General features: G+C 48.4%; 1 protein-coding gene across 1 annotated transcript; it reads left to right on the top strand.

Moving 5' to 3' along the window:
* Window positions 1–19,221: 19,221 nt before the first annotated feature.
* On the top strand, window positions 19,222–25,140 carry LOC131086316 (uncharacterized). The gene is made up of 9 exons (XM_058029267.1): window positions 19,222–19,512; window positions 19,598–19,796; window positions 19,886–20,392; window positions 21,476–21,876; window positions 22,610–22,695; window positions 23,452–23,558; window positions 23,976–24,153; window positions 24,598–24,665; window positions 24,743–25,140. Exons 1-9 carry the CDS (start codon window positions 19,222–19,224, stop codon window positions 25,105–25,107), a joined length of 2,202 nt encoding a protein of 733 aa, XP_057885250.1. The 3' UTR covers window positions 25,108–25,140.
* The last annotated feature ends 542 nt before the right edge of the window (window positions 25,141–25,682 follow it).

The raw sequence follows: 25,682 nt of genomic DNA, 5'->3' as shown, positions 1-25,682 counted from the left end.
TATTGTGAGTTTGTTAAAATTAGAGATTTAATGTTACAGCAGTCTGAATGTGTGAGGTGATAAGAATCATATATACTTCTCACCACATTATTAAAATACTGGGAGTTTAAGCTGTTGTCTTTAAAAGCTTTCCTTAACTTCTCAATATCCTAATGTGCTATAGACTCCCACCGAGGATTAGCATTATTTTCCCTATATCGAACTGGCACAGCAAGGAGTTTTCTGTATGGTGAATTAAAATTTTTATCTCTCATGTGTTTAGGTCTAATCTCAGCCCAATCAGTCAGTTCCCGTTGTGTGTTCACGGGGCTGGGATGGAACGGGTTAAACTCTTCCTCTGATCCAGAGTCCGTGCCCTGCTTCATTTCCCTGTGGAGGAGTTTGCCAATCGCGGGTTTTTCTCTCGTTGCTCTCTTTGCCGCAGTCAGAGCTCGGGTGTTTGCAGCGCTGGCAGAGCAGCCTCGCTCCTTTAGCTGGGCAGAGCTGCCCTCGCTGCCGGCCGGGCAGGGCTGGAAGATGCCGGGCGGGCCGGGGATGGCAGCGGGGGCTGAGCCGGGAGAGCGGCGGGGGCTGCGGGGCAGCGCCGGGGGCAGCGCGGCTCCGCTCGGGCTTGCGGGGCCTCTGGGCAGGGCTGGGGGGAGGGAGGGCTCGGAGACACGGCTGGGGACGCGCAGGGGCTGCACACAAGAGTGGGGAAGTGGAAAGCTTCGCAGGTAGTTCAAATAAGTTCATTAAAGCGTGATACGGAGGTAAGAATTTTGTGGTTGTATGGTTTTGGTTTTATGGTAAAAGTATTGTACAGTTTGAGTTTAACTGGGTCTCAGAGGGAAGGTGAACACGGCCCTATTATTTATAGTTGGAAACTGCTTTTGGACTTAAGATAGTAAATTTTTAGGTTTTGTTTTGAAATATTATAAGAATTAGATCTTTAAGGATCTTTCAGGCTTTTATCAACGTCTTTGGGTTGCTTGGATATTTTGTGCTTGATTATGTTTTATAAGCTTGCTTGATTTTGTGTAATAGGAGATAATATTGGTTTCTGTTTGACTTGAGCTTATGATGTAGGTTAAAGTCTTGACTGTTTTTTGGTTTTTTGTAGAAGAACTAATTCTTTAAGGTCTTGTTTCTTTGTAGTAGCACTGAACAAAAAATACTTTGAGGTTTCTTTACTGCTGAAAAGATAGTTGAGTTTTTGTTCTTATTCTAATGGAAGTACTGTTCTTTTGGTTTTTTAAATTTCTATACAGGCGGGGTAACTGAGAAGTGTTTGAAATGATTTTATTATTAGTCTTAATAACGAATGAAACATAAGAAATATAAACCTCAACGTTATTTTCTTAAAAGCTAACTTCTTTCCTAATTACAGTACCTTACATCTGCTTTTCAAGCTATAAGCTTTTACTACACAATACTACTATATTACTTCTTACACCAATCACCTGTATTTTTACCTCACATAGTCCTATTACAATGCATCTTTCATGGTTCTAATTCCCTAAAAGATCTACTCTTTTTCTCAAGCCTCGTTTATATATATACTCGTTTACATAAACTTATTGTATTTTAGAACTTGTTTTGAATTCAACCGGACGATAACACCATCTCTATTCCATAGCTTTCCTGAGTCAACACACCTGATCTCAATATTTGCACACAGATATACAAGACTGTGTGAATTTTCTATCAATGTTTAAAGATTCTGCACAAATCCGTTCCTCGCAGCTCCGGAGCAGCCAAAGCTCGGAGCAGCGCCCGAGGGGCAGCGGGGGCGCGGCAGCGGCAGCCGGGTGTGAGCAGGGCAGGGAGAGGCGAGCTCAGGATCCCGGGCACCCGAGCAGGGGGGACAGGGCCCTGCGGCACTGAGGGCTGACACTGAGGGGCCCGTGCAGGGGCTGCTCTCACCAGCACAGGCTCAGCCCACAGCCCCACAGCAGGAGAAGCAGCTCTGGGCTGGGTTGTGGTGGTGGCAGCGAATTCCCTTCCCCAAGCAGCAGCTCCGACCGTTTTCCTCCGAAGGCGACACAGACCAAGAGCCAGCAGCTGGGAGACCCTTGTTCACACTCGGGTGCCCGAGACCGAAAGAGGGATTCCTGCTCAGCACGTGTCAGCGGTTCTTCCTCTTCTTCCACAGACAGTCCAATTGTGTCACCACATTCCGACCAGTTTGTGGATTCCAGGACCCCAGGAAGATTTGGATTTCCCTTTGGAGTTTGTTGTGTCATGAGGGCACTGCACTCACTGCAGGCAGCATCGGTGGCAGGATGGATTGCAGAGACTTTTCCTTCGCAGCCCCAGCCCAGCGCTGGCACTGGGGATGAAGAGGCACTGAGGTGACCCTGAGAGGAAGTGCAAGGCACAGGGCGCAGCTGAGGAAGGACAGCGCTGTGCTGGGCTCAGAGGTGAAGCTGGCACTGCCCAGTGTGGAGAAGGTCCTTTCTCGCCAGAACCCCCCGGCCCTCACCGCGGCCCCTCCGCCCGCAGCGAGCCCCGAGCTGGGGCAGCACCGACCGCGGGTCCCACCCGGGCTGGAGCCGCCTCCGAGCTCCGCCGCCGCCTCGCCGGGCTCCGGTGCCGCCGCCGCTCCGCTCCCGGGCAGACACAGCGGGCACGGCTGCTGCTGTCACCGCATTTCTGCACAGCAGGGAAATGGGAGACGCCGCTTTGGCCCATTCAGCGTGCGGGGAAAGCGGCGAGGAGCTCCCTGGCCGCCGCCAGGAGAGGAGATCGCATGGATGTGCCATTAGTGTCAGGAAAGATGTTCTCAGATGTTCATGAGAACGTAGGATATAGGATGGAGTATTGTGATAAGCAATATCCTAAAACAGAATCAGTCTCGGGATGAGCAAAATTAGGACGATTCCAAATGTGGAATCTACAATACCAGTCTTATCTATAAAATAATATGGCTTAGTTCGAACAGAATGCTTAGTTACATATCACAAAGGTTAATGCACATGCCCAACCTGCCAGGTTATTCAGAGGACAGCGAGCAAGACAGTGAGCCTTCCTCTGAAGAGACCCTGAAAAGCCAAAAGACCCCTCAGCAACAGGCGGAACATGCACTGTGCAGTGCAGTGACATAGATTTAAAGAATCAAAAACAGGAGGGGATTTACAGGAAAATACTGATGAATATGTGTTAGCATACAGTATATAAGTTGTGTTTGGATCCTTTTGTCCTTTGTACGTGAGGCAGGGTGACAAAAACCCTCCCTGTACCCCAATCGATTTTGCTTATGCTTTATCCAAACCACTGACAATTGTTTTTTGGGGTTTTTTTTTGCATCTGCTTGATTATTTTAAATTGTATTATTTTATATAAAATTGCTGCTCAATTAAAATTGGTGCTAAATTTTATTTTGTCGTTTATTAAATTAGACATATAGGGACTTGATTCATAAAAATTTGGTGCCAGAACTGAGGAATTCCACGTCTGGGAAGTATGGCTAGCCTTGGGAAGGGGCTCCACACCAGTTTTTAAGAGTTCCCAATGTCAGACCAGACTCCCTTGGAGAAGGAGTTCCAATTTTGATAAAGCATAAGCAAAAGAAACTAGTGGTTGGAGGCATGCAAAGGGGCTGCCTTAAGAGTGCCGGCTAAAGGTGAGAGAACCCATAAAAATTATGTGTGCACAAAAATCCCCATGAGAAATGGAAGCTGTGAGTATCCCGAGGTGGGGTGAAGGCAGTTGTGTGCTTGCATTTGTATTTTTGTGTATGTGTGGGTGCTTATGATGTGACCTCACACTTCGAGGGCCGCAGTAGTCACAGTCCTGCATGGGCATCAACCACCTAAGGAGAGGTGTTTGTGTGTTTGTATTGGGTGCTTGAGATGTGACCTAGTCACAGACCAGGTGGGGACCGGTGTTTGTGTGTCTGTGTATTTGAGATGTGGCCTCATCACAGATCGAGTGGGCACTGCTGAGGGTCACAGTTCTGCCCTCCTGGCTAAGGAAGGAAGCGACAGTTTTGTTGTGTTAAGGGTTTTGACCAGGCTTTGTAATTCCTGTGAGAAGGGGGTGAGCAGATGAGCTGACCCAGCTGTGCCGTGCATGTATAAAGGGTGGGTGAGTGTGGTTTAAATTTAGCAAAAGCAATTAAAAAAGGGCTTAGTAAGTGAGAAAGGAGGTTTGTGGGGACTGAAGCCAGAAAGAGTGAGAAGCGGGAGCTTGTTGGGGTGAGTGGAATCAGGCAGGGGCAAGTGTCTGACAAGAGATGAGCAAGTATTAGAGGGGATTAAACCACGAGTGAAAAGAGTGAGTGAGGATTTCCCAGGTACCTGGAACTCCTGGTTATTTACCTGCCAGAAACGAGGGCAAGAGAGGTGGTGTGTTGTACCTGGGAGCGAGTGCTCAGGAGGGAGGCTCGCAGGGTTACCCAGAAACAAGGGGATTTCTGAACAGGGTGGGGAGCAATTCTCTGGGACAGTCCCCTGGGGATGGTAGTGAAGTTTTAACTGTTGCAACATTTTTAAGAGGTTTGGATTAGCTTCTAGAAATGAACCCCAGTACTAGATCTTGGGGAGGTGTGATGAGCATAATAAATGACTTGGGAAATTTAGAGGAAGAGCTTCACAAAGTTGTAGAAAAAGTGCAGGCACTGTTTGTGTGCAAAGATTGGATGTGTATGAGTGCGGGGTGTGGAGGTTCAGAGACATCACACCATAACCAATATGATCCAGGGAAGCCAAATTCATTATCCCTAAAAAGACTCTATTTATAATAAATCTCTACTGTCCATGTCTCTCTAGGTAATACATGATTGGTTAATCCTAGCTGTTCACACATCTAAAATAGAATGCTGATTGGATCATCTAATTTTTCACGTCTTGCTGTGGTCATCTGGCCCACCCATGGCTCACTTTCCCAAGCTTGCTGACAAACTTGCTGAGTCCTGACGACTCTTCTTCTTGTATCTTTTTCAAGAATATACCAACCCCATTTCTGAATATGTCCATTATTCATTGTTTGTGAAGGTGTCCATTCTCCATTAGTACAAGCAGGCTGGATTGTGCATGGGCTGAATATGGCCACTGTCTGTCAAGAACTCCTCAAACTGCAAAAAACTCTCAACAGTTCCTCGGTTTTGTTTTTGCACAAGTCAGACTGATTTAAAAGCACGGTCAATTATTTTCTGTGCACAGTGTAGTGAGCAAGCCACTGTAAGCAGAACTGATAAAAGAATACAAAGTATCATAGTACCAAAGCTTACTAAGTCCTTCAGCCAGCCTGTTATTCCCCAGGATTTTAGCCACTCAGCAAAAGAATTCTCTACTGTGAGCCTTTTCATATTCTCCTTAAGCAATGACAGCTTCTTGTGAATAGATTCAGAGTGGTCAGAGAGTTTCGTGCAACACCTCCCTTCAAAATCTTCACACCCATCTCCTTGTGCTAGCAACAAAAAGTCTAGAGCAGCCCTATCCTGTAACACAGCGTGGCGTATGCTACCTACATCAGTGGTAAGCTCATTCAGTATTGCAGATGTCATGTTAATTTGTTTTCCTGTCCAACAAGCCAGTCATTTGAATTGTGTAAGGGCCTGTGATGAAGCTACTCCTGATGTAAAAAGTGATGCCAGTATAAACAAAGGCCTATCCCACAATTCTACATTATCCTTACAGTCTGAGCCTAATAGATGCACACTACGTTCTGGACGTTGGAATTTGTGCCTGATGTCAAGCATCTGCTGAATGCTAGGGGCAAACAGTGTCAGTTTCCCGAAAATATAAAATAAAAAATAGCACAGTCCTCCTCATGCTTTCTGAGGAATCGCAGGCTAAGCTCTATCTCCACAAATGAGAAAAACTCCAGGAGGTAACATCCTTGCTGATTTTTGTTTTAGGCACACAGACCATGTCCAATTGGCACAGTATGCTGTGGTATTGTAATATCAAGAAGAAATAGGAGATATCCAAGTGCTATCATCTCCAGGTTTTCCTGACTTCTCCCTAATCAGCTCTTTACCCTTGTAGTACTCAAAGAACAAACAATAATTTCCTGGCACTGATCCCAAAATATCCAATTCCTGTGGATCCTGACTTGTAGAATTTAAACCTTGAGTGATTGCAAATGCCTGAGCTCCTAAAGGATTTCTAGGAATTGTTTTGTTTTTCACACCAATTTTCTGTGATCATCCCATTCTGATTAGAACACCAATTTGACCAGGCCTTACTTAAGTTGCCATAAATTTGAGCTCAGGTCCAATTTCCGAATCCTTCCATTGAGTCTAAGGGAATTCCAATTAAACAGGTGTGAAATGGATCAGGAGGTGTAGCTGGTGATAAGCAGAAAGATTCTTGCCCTGTTCTGTTAGCCCATGTAACCCACGTGTTAGCTCTTTGCTCTGTGTTGTATACTCCCTGCGTTTCCTTTATCACTGCACTGAGTAACATTGTCAATATTTGCCAGACTGCTGCCATTGTTGACATTGTCATCAATCATGCCTGCGCTTTGCCCAAATTGCTTTGCCTGTTCCCACTCAAATGCTTTAAAGTGGTGTCTTTCCTACTCCACATTCAGTAGCTATTATCTTGCTCTCTAGTACAAATTGGTTTACTATAGCAATTAAAGCAAGATTAAACTGCATCCACAGTAACAATCTTTGCTCATATACTTCTATCAAAGATACATCCTGGAGAAAACTCTGACATCCTTCTGAGTTATGCCCTAAAAATTTAGCTAATGCTGCTCTTGGGGTAATGGTGTTAAGTGTGTAAGAGCAGTTACTGCATATTAGGTTAACAGGCCTAAATTTTTGCTTTTTCCCTCAAACTACTGCTAAATTAAGTTCTTGATGAACTTGTCGCCAAGTTTTTAAGTTACACTTTATACAATGAACCTGAGGCCATGGCTTACATGCACAACGATGCAGATAACAAGTATTTTCTATCTGATTTACAACTTGTGATGAAAGTGAAGGTAAAAGAAGTCTGTGTATATCTAACCTGTGTGTATTAAGCCTATGTGGAGTTGCTCGCGCTGCCTCAGCATAGTCCAGCAAACTTGGTAGATATTCCGACCATTGTTCAGCTGTCAGGTGTTGAAGAATTGGATTCAGGGCTGTCTGGAATCAGTGCTTTCGCTGATTCTCAGCCTCTGGACACAGCGTGGGTTGATGATGATGGTTTCAGATAGAGCTTCACCCACATGGCTGGAATCCAACGAATGCCTTCATCTGTCAGTAAGCACATAGAACCTCTTCCTGTTAATTTTACTGCAGCTGGTCCTTCCCACACCCCTGTTTCTGGAGTATTGAACATGACTGGAATACCATTAGCCAATTTCTCACTTGGATTACGTGTGAGGACATGATGCACAAGAATAGGTGGATCATCTCTATTTCCTGTTGTTCTAAGGTAATTAAGCACAAAAATGGCTTTAGCTGTTTTTTCCTCAGGGGATTACCCTGGAGTTCCCCCTTTTTGTTTTTGCAGCATGCCCTTGAACATCTGATGGGCATGCACAATAATTGCCTGACCAGTAGGATTGTGAGGAATACCAGTGTTATGTTGAATACTCCATAAATTACAGAAATGTTTGAATCTTAAGGAACAGTAAGCAGGGCCGTTGTCAGTCTTAATTGCTAAGTGGATACCTAATATGGCAAGGCAATTGTACAAATGTTTCTCAGCATGACGTGCTGTCTCACCTGTGGAGGGAGTAGCCCATATAACATAAGAATAGGTATCAATGCAAACATGTACAAACTTTTTCTGACCAAATTCTGCTACATGAGTTACATCCATTTGCCATAATTGCAAGGGTTGAGTACCCCTAGGGTTAACACCAGTGCCTAAACCAACGCCATCTCGTTGACAATCAGGACAGGATCGCACAATACCAGAAGCATCACTAAGGGGAATACCAACTTGTTTAACCAACATTTTTGCAGATTGATGAAGAAATGCATGGGAAGTTTCAGCTTGCTGAAATTTATCAGAATTTGACATTGGCCAGACAGTGGCTACCAACTGATCAGCTCGAGCATTACCTTCAGACAGACCAGGGATAGCTTGATGACTGCGAACATGAGTAATAAAGTGTTCCTGCCGTCATTGATTTAGGTTTCTAAGCAATCAGCTTAAAAGGGAATACAAATGCTCATTACTCACCTCCTGTAAGAACTGCTCTTTCAAGGCGTTTGACACAGCAACTACATAAAACTAATCAGAAACAATGTTAATGGCCTAGTTATTCCAATTTTCAAAAGCCCAAATCACAGCTTTTAATTCTAATGTCTGCAATGTATCTTTTACCTCTCCGAAAATTACATGCTTTTTCCACACTTTGTCTTGCTGCTGAGTGCAGGCAGCCATTTTTGACGTTTTTCCTGCAACTGTAAATGCTGTCGGCCTAGACATTGGACAGTCAGATCTCCAGGGTCTTTCCTCCAGACGCTGATGCTCCAATAAAGGTAACACCCGGTGCTGTGGATAAGTATTGTGAACTTTACCATCATATCCAGCCAAAGCTGCCTGCAAAGAAATAGAATGCCTAATTCCCCTTTCAAGATACCAGTTAGCCAATGGTACTACAATTGCATATGGTTCATGTTCCCAGATTTCCAATATTCTCCCTCTGCCCTTCATAATCAACTGAACAAAAAGTTCCAGTTTAGTGATAATAGTTTTAGATTGTTTTACAGGTAAAAATACCCACTCCAGAATATTTAAAGGATTAGCCTGAATTTTAACCCATTGACAAATCAAGGCAAAAGGATGTTTGGCATAAGTGTCACCCTACTTGGTTTGATTGGTGGTCATCAATTGAACTGGAACATCCTCGATCAGACGGTGTGCATGTGATGTAGCAACCTTTGTGGCAATGTGATCCTAAAACGGCTGTGTGACAATGGTAGCTTTGAACTGGCCTAACAGATCCCTACCAAGCAAACCTAGTAAAGTACCAGGCATGACATAAGGCCTTGGAGATACAATCACTTCATCTGGGAAAGTAAAAGTAATTACTTCCCTGCTCATTCAAGTTGCATGAGTCCCTCCAATACCTGCAATGCCTAAAGCTGGATCTACCAATGCCCAATTTTTGGCCCTATTGTGTTTGAAATGATGGTTACATCTGCTCCAGGGTGAATTATGAGTTTCTTTGTAATAGAATTACCATTAGGATTTGTCAGGCTTACCTGTTTGTCTGGTTTACCTCTTGTGATGTCCATGGCCCAATATTCTTCTGGTTTACCTGTGGAACAAAAGCTTCCTCTTCCCTGTTCCTTGTAGCCAGGGGACACAAGACTTAAAAGGAACAAGCTGAGCAATTCGTGAACCTTTGGGAATAGATACAGGAGGGAAAAATGTTCTAACCATAATTTTAACAACCGCTTGATAGTCTGTGTCAATAACCCCAGGAATTACATCCAATCCCTTTTTACTGGCAGATGATCTCCCTCACAGAAAAGCACTAAGCCCATTACCCCAGGGTCCTTTTACATTGGTATCTATCAGGTGCACAGCAGAGCCCATGACGGTCACGTCTGCTGAGGTTTCCATGCCCACTCCAGCGCTTCCAGTAGTTGATGATCTGAGTGAGTAAAGTCCATCTCCTCCTTCATGGGAGGCTGAGCTCTCCAGGCAGCTCTATGTACTCGTTTTGTGACACCTGGTGAGAAGGCGTTCCGAGGCCCATTTCCCTGGAACCGACATTCTTTAGTATGGTGGTTATCTTTCTTGCAGATAGAAGAATTTTTTTTTTCATAGTTGCAGAGTGACACTGACTCCTAACATGTCTGATTTTACCACATTCAAAGCACCTAATGTTCTTTCCTTCAGCTCTTTTACAGTTTAGAAAGCAATGGTTTTACTGCATCCTGTACTGAAGCAGCTACATAGGCTGCTTTTTCTCTCTGTGTAGTTCCAGCCATAAGTTCCAGCATTTCTGTAACATCAGCTCCCTTCTTTAATGTTCCCAAAATCTGCCGAGTTTTATCATTAGCATTGTCAAAACCAAACATATTAAACAATTGTACCTTTGTGTCTGAATCCAAATCAGGATGATCATAGATAGCTTCATGCAATCTGCCTACAAATTTATCAGAGTCCTCATTCATTCCTTGGCAAATCTGTGTAAAAGACTTAGTGTGTAACCCATCTGCAAGTGCAAGGATAGCATTATATGCCAGTTGTTGGCTCATCTGAAAGACTTGATCAATGCTCCTAGCTCTTATTAGGGTATACACATCAGTGGGAATTAATGTGTTAGATGTAAAAATATACTGCAGAATATACTGCAGAAGTGACTGTGCAAGTTGGGATTTTAAACCAAATTGTGAAATTGCAGTTCTTAACCTTTCTAAAGTCTTCCAGTCGAAAGGTTCCCAAACTCTACCAGCAGCATTAGTCACTACAGGAAATGCCTCTACATCATTTGAGAGAAAAGTCCCTTCTACAAGAGCTTCTCTAATAACTCCCTTCCACTTCCGTTTCTGAGCTGTTTCTATTTCAGGGTCACATTCCAACTCTGATTCCACATTTTTTACAGCATGAGAGGGAGGATTTTATTTAACCGGCTCAAATGCTGACTCGGAGACAAACTGAGAGGGTGGTAACTTCTTTCCTGGTTGTCTATCTGAACCTGCTATCCTTGGCAAATCTGCTTTCTCAAAAGAATAGCCTCTTTTGGGGAAAACTGAATCCTTTTGTTGAATCACCAATTTTTGCAAATTGTCCATTAAAAATTCTATATCTTCTTTGATAGAAATATTATTCATAATAACATCTCCTTCCGTATCCTTTTCACTTACAGCATGTTTAGTTTCTAAATTATGTTATCAACAGTTTCTTCACTCTGAGTACAACTGTCCTTTGGTCTGCAGGCTGACCCCCCCACAGAGGCAGCAGCTTCCTCATTCTCACTCTGAGCTGGAGGAGCAGGTGGTGCAATGCTCGATTCTGAGCTGAGGGTGGTGGGCTGCATGAGAATATCTAAGGTGGTAGGAAACAGTTGCTGAACTCAAGTTCCTGGAAATGCCTGAGGGTGTTCTGACTCAGAGGCAAGGGCTGCACAAGCCGCAGCAGCAGCTTTCCTCTCTGCCTTTAAGGCTTGTAACACCTCAATGATAATTTTCCCCAAAGTAGCAGATTTAGACGCCTGTTTTGCCTCACTTCCGACAGATGTAATACAGTCCCACAACATCTGTCCCACAGCTTCCAATGTCGAAATCTCAAAAGCAACCTGTGCTCCTGCTATGAGATTATGGTCCCAAGCCCAGTGCAATAGTCCCTTCAAATTGGAAGCATCATACTTTAGTTCTCTCTTCGAGAAGATATGTTGGAGGAGTTTCTGAACACCTTCCCTTTCATGTTCAGACCCCATCTCTTCCCCGGCCGCTCACCTTGATCAGGGTGAGATTCAAGTCGTCTACAACTGGAGCTCCAGTAACCCTTTCCTCTCCCCAGGGCAGTGAGGATACTTTCGACGGCTTCTCCGCTCCTCGAGGGTTGGCTCTGATCCTCTGCACAGCAGCCAAATTGCCGACCTCGAGTCCCTTTAGTGCTACAGCATTGGGCCTGCCCGTGTTCTCCACCAGAAATGCAGGGTGCAGAGGTTCAGGGACATCACACCATGACCAATGTGATCCACTGAAGCCAAATTCATTATCCCTAAAAAGACTATATGTATAATACATCTCTACTGTCCATGCTAATACATGATTGGTTAATCCTAGCTGTCCACGCATCTAAATTAGAATGCTGATTGGATCATCTAATTTTTCACGTGTCTTGCTGTGGTCATCTGGCCGACCCATGACTCACTTTTTTCTTACATTGCCAAACTTGCTGACAAACTTGCTGAGTCCTGACGACTCTTCTTCTTGTATCTTTTTCAAGAATATACCGACCCCATTTCTGAATATGTCCATTTTTCATTGTTTGTGAACGTGTCCATTGTCCATTAGCACAAGCAGGCTGGATTCTGCATTAGCTGAAAATGGCCACTGTCTAGCAAGAGCTCCTCAATCTGCAAAAAACTCTCAAGATATGAGGGTCAGGCAAATGGGAAGGGAAAGGAGTAGAGGGAGAGAAGGTTTTAAACAATGTTTTCCTTTGCAGCCTCAGCCCAGCGCTGGCACTGGGGATGAAGAGGCACTGAGGTGACCCTGAGAGGAAGTGCAAGGCACAGGGCGCAGCTGAGGAAGGACAGCGCTGTGCTGGGCTCAGAGGTGAAGCTGGCACTGCCCAGCGTGGAGAAGGTCCTTTGTGCAGCCCCTGTTACAGGGGAGCTTGGGCCTTGCTGCAGACATACGGCTGCTCATTGGAGCAGTTCCCACTCTTCAATCTCTCATCAGCCAGGTACACACAGTCGGAATTGCCAAGGACAGGAACCCTGCAGGGAGGAGCAGAGGCAGCGCTGGATGCCAGGGGAAGCCCTTGTGCCCCTGTGCCCCCAGGCCCTGCCCGGCTCCCCGGCACTCACCGGGAGCTGTAGCTGCTGCCGTCCCCCCAGTGCAGGCGCTCGCCCCGTCTGCGCAGCCCGAGCCAGAAATCGACGTTCCCACCGAGGCGGGAGAGCAAATCCTGCCCAGGAGAGAGGAGTGGGAGCTGCCCCGGCCCCTCGGGGGGACACGTGCCCGGGGCTGCCCCCGCACGCCGGGGCTCCTTCCCTGCAAGGCCCCGGCCCAGGGCTGCAGCCCCGGCTCTGCGAGCACCGAGCCCGGCCCAGGAGCGCCCCCAGGCTGCCCTCAGCCACCCCACAGCGCCCGCAGCCCCTCACTCACCATGGCCTCCTCATCCTGGGCAATGGCCAGGGAGGCATTGAGCTCGGAGCACCGTTCCTGACCCTGCTCCCACGTGCTGTAATCCTGTGAGAAGTAGTAGCAGACGCTTTTGTACCCAACCCAGTCATGGGGACAGCCCAGAACACACTGTGAGGTGGCAGGTGTGACTGGAACCTGTGGTGCTGCAGGGGGAAGAGGAGAAGCTCTGAGGATTCCCCTGTGCAGGGAGCAGGGAGCCCGCTCTGCTCCGAGGGGCTGGGCCCAGGCTGCTGCCCCTCCCTTACCTGCCAGCACAGCCAAGGCCGCCCCCAAAGCCAGCACCAGCACCAGGAGCAGCAGAATCAGCACCGCCGTGCCCACGGGATGGCACCTGAACCGTTCACCTGGAGCAGGAAAGAGCTGCTGGCTGCCAGAAGCAGAGCCGGCCCTGCAATCTGCTCAGCCCACGGCCAGGGAGCAGAGCAGGGAGCCCTGAGGCAGTGTGGGCCTCCCTCAGCTGGCAGCCAGAGAGCCAAGAGCCTGGCCACAGGCAGGGACACAGCTGTGGGCACAGGCAGGGACACAGCTGTGGGCACAGGCTGCAGCAGGAGAACTGCACAGCCTTGGGGGCAGCTGGGGCTCTTGCTTCCAGCCATGGATGGGGCCCAGCAGAGCACGAGGCCTCTTCCAGACATCGGGAAACAGCCACACACCTGCCAGCCCTGGCCTTGGGAGGGGACACGGGCCCCTGTCTAGAGGGCACAGGGGTGACCCTGTACTCACCCAGGAGTCTTCTGAGGTTCCTTTTACATTCATTGCCCTTTGCTGCTGCTGTGCCCTGGGGAGCCAGGGGCTCCCTCACACTCCCATTTTTGGTGCAGAATCCATTCTTCACATCTGAACTCACTGCACACTCACAAGTGGCATCCCCCTGCTTATGCCAAGAGGCTTCTTGGGCCCCAGGCAAGTGTGGAACTGCGGCTGCTGGTCCCTCCTGGAGATGCTGGGGCTCGTTTGCTGCTCCAGGAATGGAGTAGAATTCACTCTTCTCCTGCTCACAGGCGCCATCTCTCTGCCCGGAACATACAGCACCTTGCTGCGGAGACATCAGGAGTGCTGCTGGCAGATCCTTTGGGTGCTCGGCCTCGGGAACAGCTTTGCAGCCGCGCTGATGGCACCCTGAAAGGGACACGGTGAGAGGTCGCTGCTGGTGCCGGCCGTGCGGGGGCTCAGGAGGGCGGTGGCAGCTGTGGCTGCGCTGTCGCCGCTGCCCAGAGGTGCGGCAGCAGGTGCGGAGACAAGCGCAGCCTCCGGGAGCTGTGCGGTGGCCGCAGCCGCGGCCCCTGTGGCTCTGCAGCCGCTGCAGCCCAGCTCCGTGCCGGGCCGGGCGCTGAGAGCGCCTGCGAGCTGCCGGCTGCTGCTGGCCCGGGGCAGCTGCGGCTCGGAGTCCGCCTGCCGAGGGGCGAGAAGCAGCAGCCCCGGGCTGCTCACCATTGTGCCCCGCATGATTCCCTGCCCCGGCGCCTCGGAGCCCGGACACACCGAGCGCCGGCATGGCCACTGCGGCTCCTGCCTGTGGGGAAAATTGCCAGGTAATTTTGGCTTTCACATTTATGTATTAGTCTCTGCATGTTTTAGTGATTGTAACTATTTAGATATAGTATCAATTATAAGTCTTTTTAGGTGGATATATCAGCTTAATGCTTATTATGCATTGTATTGCTGATAGAAATAGTCGTGAAATGAATATAATACCTATGTATCACTTATGGAAATAAACGTGTGCAGACTGTACTGTGTTATAGACCTTGCCATACATCCAATATTAAAAAGGCTTTTGTGTAACTAAAATCAGTGTAAGGCCACGTAAGGCCATCCACTGTCCGACCCATCCAATTGTTATAAATTGTAAGATGATTGGCTCTCGCAATTAAAAGGTAACTATTGTACAAAAATAAGAAAAGCTTCAGTGGTGTATAGTTATGTTATTGTAGTTTAGATGTCCTCTGCTCTCCCCACAGTTCCCTTTCCCCCCTGTATTTTTGCCATCTGACAGCCTGGGGTGTCTAGGACAGATAGCGAGGAGGCTGCACATGTGCCCCTGGCATGGGGCAGGTGGGAATGGAAAAGCTTGGTGCTTAGGGGGTGGGCATGGCAACACCTGACCCCCAGTCCCGTTACGAGAAAGCAGTCTGCAGTGATAAATGGCAAAGAAGAGCTGACAGACAGACTTTGGGAGGGGCCAGGGCTGAGTGATGCCACCCCCAGGGCTATAAAGCACAGAGGTTCCACCTAGAAGATGAATTGGCCGCGTGGTCTCCACGTGGGGGAGTTCCCAGCGCTGCAGCTTTTTCCTTATGCAGTCCTTTTGTTTTATTTTTGTTAAGGTTTAATAAACCTTTTTAAATTTTCAAAGTGAGCAGTAGTTTCTCCCACAAGTGATAATGTAACCGGGACACAAACCAGAGCACTGGAGGACAATCATAGAATACCATCTTAAAATAAGGGAGTACAGCTAAAATCTTATCAGAGGATGTGAAACAGCAGGATGGAGGCACCAGAAGAAATAAAACACATTGACTCGACACCCAGGATGTCATACAGATAAGCCAGAGTGTGAATTAGTCAGAAAAATGAGTTCCAGAAACATCAGAAATTTCGAAAGAAGGGCTGCATAATGCATGAAAGACAGGAATATGCAAGTGTCTTAGCGAAGTAACACTATAAATATAACATTGAATGTATATCCTGGTGTGTTTTGTGGCTGTTTGCTAGAAGTACCTAGCGCTGGAAATATTGTCCATTTTTATCCTACTATAATAATAATAATGATTATTATTATTAAATTTTCAGAAACACTAAGCAGTGATTTCTGTTTTTCAGTGAACGGGGGAAGCCGGCACCAGGAACTCGGCAGAATCCCCCCGGCCCTCACCGCAGCCCCCTCCGCCCGCAGCGAGCCCCGAGCTGGGGCAGCACCGACCGCGGTCCCACCTGGGCTGGAGCCGCCTCCGAGCTCCACCATCTCCTCATCGGGCTCCGGACGCCGCCGCCGCTCCGGGATGTCACGAACGGGCCGCCTCTAGTGCGGTGCGGGCCGGGGTACCAGAGCGGCGGTCAGCGCCCCCTAGTCGAACTAACGGCTCTTCGCCGGCTTTCGGCCGGTTTGGCCAATCAGCGTTCGGGAGCGCAGCCAATCGCGGCTCGGGAGCGCTGCTCGCATCCGCTGCTCGGGGCGGTGCCGCGCCCTTCTTACACCCCGGCCCCGCCCCGGCTCCGCCCCTCCCCTCAGCACTCCCCGCCGCCTTCTCGGGATCGGTTCCTTCACCGTTCCGCCGCCTCCCGTCGCTGCCGGCCCGGATTGCGGGATGTGAACCCGAGTCCCTTGGGCCCGGCTGAGCGCAGTGCAAACCCCCTGCGGTGGCGGCAGGCGCGGGGCTGCCCCGCCTCACCCCGAGCCCCGGGCGGGTCCCAGCTCGGCTCTCCCCGCTCGGCTTTGCCCTCGCTGCCGCCGGCGCTTTCCCCGCTCCCGGGGCTCGGCTTTGCCCGGCGGCTCCGCTTGGCCCCGGCCGAACTCACTCCCCCCGTGGCTCCCCAGCCCTGCGGCGGGGCGAACCCCCGGCATTTGCCGAAGGGCTCTGACTGCCCCTGGGCACTGAAGCCTCACGCACCACGTCCTAGAATGCCGTAAACAAGTGCTGAAATGCTTATTTGAAGTTAATCTTGTGTTTTTCGTGAACTCTGGTTTCTCCGAGAATTGTTACTGGAGACATTCAAAGCAGTAAATGGAGTGCCTCATTATTGTTCTTGTTATGTGCAATATAACACAATCGAATTTCTTTAACAGAAATGCTGATAACATTCAGCATATGCTATTACACAAATACGATCTTGAGAAGCTCCTGCTTTGTTGGACAGTTTGCCAAATTCTATCTTGATATTCCTTTAGGTACAATTGCACTTTAAAAGTTCTTAGTAAATTTATGGTTCCTTAAAATTTGTGGCTACCATGAGTTTTCCTCAATGTGAAATTACATAGGGTCAATATATTTGTCACACTTTTCTAATCCCTCCAGTAATTCCATCAGGCAGCTGTTTCAACCACTTCACATTTTCAGTGCCTTTTGGTATTATTAGCATCAGAATAAGTTACATATTGTAGTACCCAGAACATTTAAGGATATTAATTGTTAGGCCAGATATGTTTTATTTTAATAGGATTGCAGAGTTGGCAAGATTGAGCAAAGCCATGTCTGAGTAATGTTAAACTATGTTTTATTACTCTATTGAGTTAATTTTGTAAAGAGTCATTCATGTCGAGGTGGATTTCTGTCAGGTTTGAGCGTTGCTGAGCTTTGATGAGGTCAAGTTTCAGTCTCCTTCACTTTAGGCTGTTTCATGTTCTATTCCAGTTTTATTAAGATCAGCTTTTACTCGGTATTAGAGATGTAACATAAATTCTCTTAAGTGTACCTCTAATTCTACTGCGGTGACATTGAATTACATTGCAATTAATTTTAGGCCCTAAGTTCATTTTGTTTAAATATGTTTCTTCACATTGCAAGATGTGGTTATTTTCTTCTAGAGATAAGACAGATCCCAGTGAGGCAGCTGTGATGAAACACTGATAAACACCTGCTTTTGGATAGAAGAAGATACAGTTTGTTGGGCCCTTGATCCTCTCACACATTGCACAGGTGTCAGTGCTGCACTGCCTGACAGGATCATTGATTGTGATCTCTTCTGGTTTATCTTCCACAGATAACACAGGAGAGTGGGTGGTTGTTCTACATTATGGCTGTTATCCATTGTCAGCTGTTCAGTGTTTCATTGTATGGATACAGGAATGCTGGAAGAATATTGTCTCCAATTCCTGAGACAGTCACTGCTGATAGATTGGGTTCCATCATGTGGATTCACTCATTTTTATAACAGGCATTATACATAAGATATCATTACCTTATTTATAACTGGCTTTTCATGAACTTTGACATATCTTTGTGTGACTATCTACAAGACATGGTGTCACTTTGGGATCTCTCTGTTTTGTTCTGCAGCTGCAGGTGCATCTCTTTGAACAGGTGTTACAGGGCTTGCAAGGGTTGCAGGGTGAAGAGAGAGACGAGGATGTTGAATCCATATTCAGAAGGCTTGATTTATTATTTTATGAGATATATTACATTATTTCTATACTAAAAAGAATAGAGAGAAAAGTTCTCCGAAGCTAGCTAAGCTAAGAATAGAAAAGGAAGGAATAACAAAGTTCTGTGTGCAGGCAGAAAGCAAGAACAGCTCTGCTGTGAGTGATCAGTAAATCCAAACATCCACAGGAGACCAATCACGAATCCACCTGTTACATTCCACAGCAGCAAATAACTATTGTTTACATTTGTTGCTGAGGCCACAGCTTCTCAGAAGGGAGAAAAATCCTAAAGAAAGGATTTTTCACAAAAGATGTCTATGAGAAACAGGCTGTCTGCAGCCATTCCTGGCATTGCCTGCTCAGCCTTTAGTCCCTTCTCTTGTTCCAGCAGGGTTGCTGTGTCTTCACCCAGGGCTGTCTCATGGTTTTCCTGTGTTTTCAGAGTTCCAGGATGAGATCTCTGGGCTCTGTCAAAAGCCTCTGTCAAAAGCTGAGGTCCTGTGGTCTTTCCCGACCCTTTTGTGACACATCCTCATGGGACAGGGCTGTGACCTGCTGAGGGCAAGGCTGCTCCTGCTCTGTGGCAATCAGACACAGCCCCAGGTATTCTCACAGGAGCACTCCAGCAGTTTGCTGTGTTTGGGGCATCTCATAGCTGCTGTTATTGAGAGATTTGTTTTTAAGGTATGTGAGGGAGAGCCTCCCACTGAGGGTCTGGGCTCTGGCCAGGCCCTGGCTCTACCTGGTCAGAAAATTGCCAACAAACCCAGATGATTTCTGCCTCAAAACTATATTCAAGTCTCTTGGACTTGGCAATTTGACCCTATACCAATAGCTGGATCAAAATCAGTTAAACTTAAACTTAAGATGCTGCGAATTGAGGTACAGCTCCCTAAAAGCAGAGATGACGCCGTTATCCCTGTATTATCCCTGTATATTACATTGAATAAAATTAAATAGAACAAGAGTAAACGAACCGAGTAAGTCAGAACTGACCCAACTCTTGGGTCAGGGAATAAGAGCCGGTTACAGGGATTTAATCGCGTTCTGTCCCACAGGTGTCGGGCCGGGACCGGTGCTCAGGAATGCCGGCAATGCCGGGAACCATCTCCCGTCGGGGACAGGGGGTGACCGGGCCGTCCCGGCCCTGCTCGGTGCTGGGGGCAGCGCGGGCGGCAGGCCCGGGAGCGGGGCCGGGGGATCGCGACCGGGACCGCGCTGGGGCTCAAGGCCGCGCCGGGCACCGGGGCAGCGGCGGCCACTCACGGCTGCACCGGTTTCCGCGCGTATCGCGATATCACCCTCAGCGCCGCCGCCCCGCCGCCGCCATCGCGCCGCTCCGCCCCGGGGGCGGAGCGCTTTGGGCCCCGGCGCGATGGAGGCGCTGCGGCGGCCGGCGCTGCCCGAGGACGCGGTGCGCTACCGCCTGTTTGCGGCGGCGGCGGCGGCGGGCCCGGGCGGCGAGGCGCTGCTGCGGCGCTGCGCTGAGCTGGCCCTGGTGCGCTTGGCCCCGCTCTTGGCCGCCTGCGTGTGGCAGCGGCAGCCGTTCCGCCTGCGCTACGTGCCGGGCCGCGGTGAGCCGGGAGCGGGGCGGGAGGCGCGGCGGGAGGAGCGCCCGGAGCGGGGGGACTGGGAGGAGGAGCCGGCGGCCGGGAACCGTGAGAGAGTGAGGGGGATCCGGCGGCGGGGAACCGGGAGCGTTTCAGGGAGATCCGGGAGCGTGTGAGGGGAAAGCGGGGGTGTGTGAGAAGGACCTGGAGGCCGTAATCTTGGAGCATCTGAAGGGGAACCCGGGAGCGTGTGAGGGGGACCCGGCGGCCGGGAACCGAGGGCATGTGAGGGAGAATCGCAATCGTTTGAAGGAACCGGCGGCCGGGAACCGGGAGCTTGTGAGGGCGAATCGGGAGAGTGTGAGGGACACCTGGCGGCCGGAACCGGAATCTTTTGAGGGTAATCCGGCGTCCGGGAACCGGCAGTGTGTGAGGGGGAGCTGGGCGGTGTGAGGAAGACCCGGTGGCCGGGAACCCGGAGCCTGTGAGGGGGACCTGGCGGGCTGGAACCGGGAACGAGTGAGGGAGAACCGAGGCCATGTGAGGGGCTCACGGCGCCGAGAATCGGGATCTTTGGAGGAGAGACCGGCGGCCGGGAGCTGACGGCATGTGAGGGGGACCCGGCGGGCTCGAACCGGGAGCGTGTGAGGGGGGACCCGGCGGCTTCCCCGACTCTCGGTGTCACAGCACGGGTTAACCCAGTGAGGCATCTGGTGCCGCCTCCCCGCTGCAGCGGGGCCATCCCCGGGCACAGGACACAAGATTCTGTCAGCAGGGTCTGCGATATCCGCAGTGAGGGAGACTCCGCAGCCCGTGTGGACAATCTGTTGCTGGGCACGGCGTTGCTGAGCCGCCTCTCCTCTCTGTGCCCCGTGCAGGCGAGATCCCGGCGCACTTGGGCGGCACCGCGGTGTTCGGGGATAACGTGGAGGATGAGTGGTTCATTGTGTAGCTGCTGCGGGCGATCAGCCGGGAGTTGCCGGGGCTGGCAGCCAGGTAAGGCGGGTGCTGCTGAGCTGCTTTAGTGGAAGGGCTGCCAAGGGGCAGTGCCTGTGCTCTGAAGGTCCTGTCTTACCATGGCCCATCCTTGGAGGTGTTTCCCTATCCCAGACACGTTGGAAGTGTCCAAGGGCAGGTTGGATGGGGCTTGGAGCAGCCTGGGCTAGTGGAAGGTGTGCCTGCCTGTGGCAAGGGTGCTGGAACCAGGTGTTGATCCTTAAGGTCCCTTCTAACCTTAGACTTTCTATGGGTTTATGAATACTTTAAAAACCCCAGCAGACATGGATTCACAAGTGTCCCTGAGGGTAGGGAATGCTCAGGGCTGGAGTGTTGGTGTCTCTGTAAGGACACCGGTTTTGTCTAGTACACGTGAAATAATGAGCAGACACCTTCACCCGGATATGGATGGCTGCTAATGCCATGAATTAAAATGGAACTAATTTATTTGGTTATTAGCAAAAAATTGTTCAATTATTTTCCCCTACTCCAAGATTCTTAAAAGGGCTGGAACACAACACCAAAATGGATTGCAAGTGTGTACCTTGAGAGTCAGGGTCATACTTTCTTATTGTTTCAGGGAACAGACAGAGTGAGGGAGTTGAGAGCATTCAGGGCTTTTCTTAGGATCAGAGAGCAGCAGAGGTCACATGTGACACCTGAAATGCTGCTTTTTAATGCCTGTGATGTTCTGAAGCAGTTAGGATATCTTGGTTCCCCTGAAGCACTTCTCTAGTTGAAGAGAAACATGGTGTTTTTGTTGTTAAGGAAACAAGATATATTTGATGAAACTTATGGCAGTTCAAATAGGGATTTTCCAGAATATTAAGGATTATTCCTAATGTATTTAGAATGACAAAAGTTTATATTTGCTTGGGGATTTTAATTTGGAACAAGCGTTGTATAGCCTGAAAAGCAATTTATCAGAAAAATCTTTCTAAGATGTATTTTGAATGCAGTCTCAGGCAGTGCCTGTAATATGGGTGCCTTCAAAGGCACTCTGGTGAGCTGGAGGGAGTTTGCTGGCTGTCCCCAGCCCAGTCCCGCTGCAGGGAGTGTTTGTTTCTGCTCTGGCTGTTGCAGGTGACTGTCACTCGGTGTTTGTATGCACAGCTGGTGCAGCAGCAGTTTGTTCCAGACAGACGCAGTGGATACACCCTGCCCGCCCCAGCTCATCCTCAGTACAGAGCCTGCGAGCTGGGCATGAAGCTGGGAATGATTCCTGGGGCATTTTGGCCTTGGCTCATGCATGTGCAGGGAATGGGTCCTTGTCTGGAAGTTGCCTGCTTGTCCAGAGAAATGTGAGCAAAGTCTGTCCCACCTTGAGAACCTCTTGTTGTTGCATCTTTTGTCTGCAGGCTCATGGCTTTGAAATGTTGTGCTCCAAGAGCAGCAAAGTGGCTCCTGATGCCAAGAGAAACGTGTTAAGGGGTCCCCTGTGGGAGAGATTCCTCAGGAGCTTGAAGGAGAAGGATTATTTCAAGGTCTGTGAGTATTTCAGTGTCTGTGGCTTTTAAAGGTTCCAGGGAAAATACATTTTAACCCTTGAACTTGTGTGAGGAGTTGTAGTGGTGCCAGAGCTTGAATCCTTATCTGGTGTGAAATGAATTAATGCGTTTAAATGTGCAGTTTGTTCCCCTTTGAAAGGAATTTATTTTGGAAATTAAAAAGGAAAAAGCAAGATGTGAGCACTGATTCATTCATCTAAAGCAAGGGGAGAAATACACTTGAGTGAAGAAAACCCCCATGTGTGATTGTGTGAGGTGTAACTGATTTCACTGGTTTACATTTCATTTCCACCCCTCTAGAATTCAATATTCTTCAAGATTCATACATAACACCATAGACCCATCTGGGCCCATGCAAGTGTAATTTTCATGTGTGTGTGGTTTTTGTGGGTTCTGGGGGTTCTGGTGAGGTTCTGTGGGTTTTTTTTTAAAAGATGCCTTTGACTACTTCTTTGAAGTTAATAAATTGGACATAAATTGACTACCTACTTGAAGGTTATAATATTGGACAACTTTATTGAGATTCTTAGGTTAATATCCTTTAATATGCTTCAAATACAGGAGTGCCCCTTTGCTGTATTGAGTTCCAAGTGTAGATGGCCAAGAGGTTTTAGTTGTTCTGGTTCTCTCAGCATTTCTGTGTGACCAACAGTCACCCTTAGGAAGCCTGGAATTGTTTGGGTTCATGGCTGTGACTTGCATTCAATAGGGAGAAATGGAAGGATCAGCCAAGTACCTGGAGCTGTTGCACATGGCAGAAGATCACTTCCAGCAATCTGTTGCAGTGCCAGAAAGGTGAGAGCTGCTTGAAATTCATGAGTGTCATATACCCTACAAATCCTGTAAGTGATCTTTGAAATCCTTGTTACAAACACCTGAACCCTTTTCTCCACTGCACATTGAACATGGGAGCTGTGGCCAGGACATACAAGTACTAATTCCTCTGGAATGCTCCACTGGGAGAAGTTCTGGCTTGAGTAACTCTTTTATCTCGGTTTTGTGAAATGCTGAGCTCTTCCAAGTGGATTCCAAGTGGTGACTGCAATGCAATTTTTGCTTGGTAGACTGTAGAAAGTGTAGAAAAGTTTCATTGAAAAGCAGTGCCAGTGAATAATGAATACAGGGTAATCTGTCTCCTTTGCTCAAGGAGGTGGCTGTGGATTTCTCTGGAAGATAAAATCCAAAAAAATAAATCACTACAGAAATATCTGAGGCTTTGGCAGCCCATAATATCTTGACTGTTATTTTTTTGAATTTCCAGTCTGTGGTGTTTGGGATCTGGTAATCGTAATATTTACCAAGGCAAATTAAATGTAAAGGAAAAGAGCCACGACCAATGGGTTTGGAGCCATCAGCTGGGAACTGCAGGGACTGACTGTGTCCTGTTTTGGCCAATGCTCTGGGTAGTGTTCTGGTACTTCCCCAGATTCATTTCCCTTTTTGATGTGTTTGCACAGAAGGAAAATGGAAGAATTTGAGTGAAAACCTGAATGCAGAGCATGTGATCCCATTGAATGCATTTCAGTAAATTGAGTTTGGTTTTTCTTCCAGCTGTGATGAAGTGAGCCCAGGTGATGAAATCCTGGCACTACTACAGACAACCCCCATTGATCTGAAGGAATTGGAGAGAGAAGCAGCTTGTCTTCCTGCAGAGGATGGTGAGCTGGATGGGGGAATTATTCCTATTACAGATGGTTATTTGTGGGGGGAGGGGGCAATGCTTACAGCTGTGAAGGGAGAGCAAATCCAGCCTTCCTCAAGACTAAACACTGGATTGGCTCTCCCAGTTTAGAGTGAGCCTTTCTTCCTCCACTGAGTGGCCAAAGGCTTCTCAGTGACTGAATGGTCTCTCTGAGTTTGAGCTCTGCAAAGCAGAGTTTTTAAGTATGACAAGAAATCTGCACTCAGTTCTTCTCAGCCTCTCTGTGCCTTTGCTGTGTGTGAGCCAGGACCAGCACAAGAGCTGAACTGCAGAACTGAGCTGCAGGATGGTTGCAGCCCTGTCAGTCAGCTGGTTTGGGCCTGTGGGCCAGCAGGCTTGTGCAGAGTAACAGATCTGTGCTGTGTCCTTTCAGATGACAGCTGGCTGGATATGACACCAGGTGCTCTGGATCAGATGCTGAAGGAGACAAGAAATGAGTCCCTTCCTTCCCCAAAAGAGGAGGAGCAAAACTATGACTTGGAAACAGTTGCTGAGGGCATGAAGGCTTTTGTGTCCAAAGTGTCCACGGAGGAAGGAGCAGAAATGCCATGGTAGTAGCACCTGGAGTTTGGCTCTGGTGTGGAATGTTGCACTGTGCTGCAGCCCTGTGCTTGGTTCTGTGATGCAGAGAATCAGAGTTTGAAGGTGCTGTGCTGAGCAGGGCCTGAAGCAAAGGCAGAGCAGTGACCCTGTACTTGCTTTAAATCAGCTTGGTGCCACTCTGGCACTGGTGCAGGTTCAAGTGCTGCAAGCTGAGCTGCTCTCTGTCCCTCAGGTGGATTTTGTGGTCTTCAAATTTTTGCTCTTTTCTGCCAAGAATTCTTCCACTCACTGTTTGATGTCTCATCCATACAGGCTTCAAACTTCTGAGGACTTTTAAATTCAAATGTTCCAGCTTCAGTCCTAGCTTGATAGAAATCAATATGGCTTGTGCCTGTGTCAGGCTTAGGCAAGCATAGAAGCTTAATTTCTTTAAAAATATTTTTATATTTCAGGTCATCTGATGAATCCCAAGTTACCTTTGATGTGGATTGTTTTACAAAAGCTCTGGACAGAATTTTAGGTGAGATTGCTTCTTTCTTTGAAACAAATGCCAGCACTGATTTCTTTGCTGTTGTACTGACACCAAATCATGTGCAGGGGCAGACTCAGAGGAGCTGGATTCTGATGATGTGGATGAAGAGGAGGAGTTTGGTTTCTCAGATGAGGATGATGAAGAGCTGGATGCTGGGAATGGAAGGCAGGAGCAGAAGGTGTCTCCTGAGGAGCTCGTGGGCAGTCTCAAGGCGTACATGGAGGAGATGGACCGTGAGCTGGCACAGACCAACGTTGGGAAAAGTTTCAGCAGCCACAAGAGAGGGGTGAGTGTGCCTTGGGCTCTGATTTGCAGCAGTAATTTCCAAGCAGGAAATGTGCTGCAAGTGGCCATTCTGAGTAATGGGATTGAAACCTTCCCACGTGCAAGCAAAGTGTGCTGGACCTGCACCATCATACATTTTTTATAAACTGAAACTTACCTAAGCTTGGAATTTGCCCATCTTTTCCATGGCTTCATTTTAGTTTGTTCATCTTTTCCCTGTTTTTAGTAGTAAGGCAAGCAGCTGCAGCTTCATTTGTGAGTTCCTGTAGTAGTTTTCTCCCATAGGAAGCTGAGCCAGGACTCAGCAACACTTTGTGTCCTTCTCTTGGAACCTAATCTGGGTAATGGACAGTGGTGATTTTCAGCTGGCATGAGCATTTGGTGTCTGAATTCCTGTCTGTCAGGACTCAGGAGTGTACTGGACTTTGTTGGTTGCACAATTGCTGTTTCTTTTCTCCTGTGATTTACCCTTTTTTTCCCCTTAAATCTGCTCCTGCAATTTGATAAAGCTTTCTCTTTGTACTCCCTGCAGGCAAGTTCTTTTGGAGCAGTCCCATGTGAGAGTGCTGGCCCTGACTGTGGAGCTGAGGCTGCTGAGCTGGCAGCCCTGGATGTGGACATGAACCTGGTGGCAAAGCTGCTCGAGTCCTACAGTGCCCAGGCTGGCCTGGCAGGACCCACCTCGAGCATTTTACAGAGCCTGGGGGTGAATTTACCTGA

Source organism: Melospiza georgiana, chromosome 8, assembly GCF_028018845.1.
Source record: "Melospiza georgiana isolate bMelGeo1 chromosome 8, bMelGeo1.pri, whole genome shotgun sequence".
NCBI classification, from domain to species: Eukaryota; Metazoa; Chordata; class Aves; order Passeriformes; family Passerellidae; genus Melospiza; species Melospiza georgiana.
Note: the sequence above shows the minus strand (reverse complement) of the source record. Positions and strands in the feature narration are given on the sequence as shown.

Bases quoted from the DNA above. Each gene is read 5' to 3' on its own strand.
- LOC131086316 (XM_058029267.1), top strand. From the start codon at position 19,222: ATGGAGGCGCTGCGGCGGCCGGCGCTGCCCGAGGACGCGGTGCGCTAC. The intron at 20,393-21,475 runs GTAAGGCGGGTG...TGGCTGTTGCAG, and splicing joins TTGCCGGGGCTGGCAGCCAG to GTGACTGTCACTCGGTGTTT. The intron at 24,154-24,597 runs GTAGTAGCACCT...TTTATATTTCAG, and splicing joins GAAGGAGCAGAAATGCCATG to GTCATCTGATGAATCCCAAG.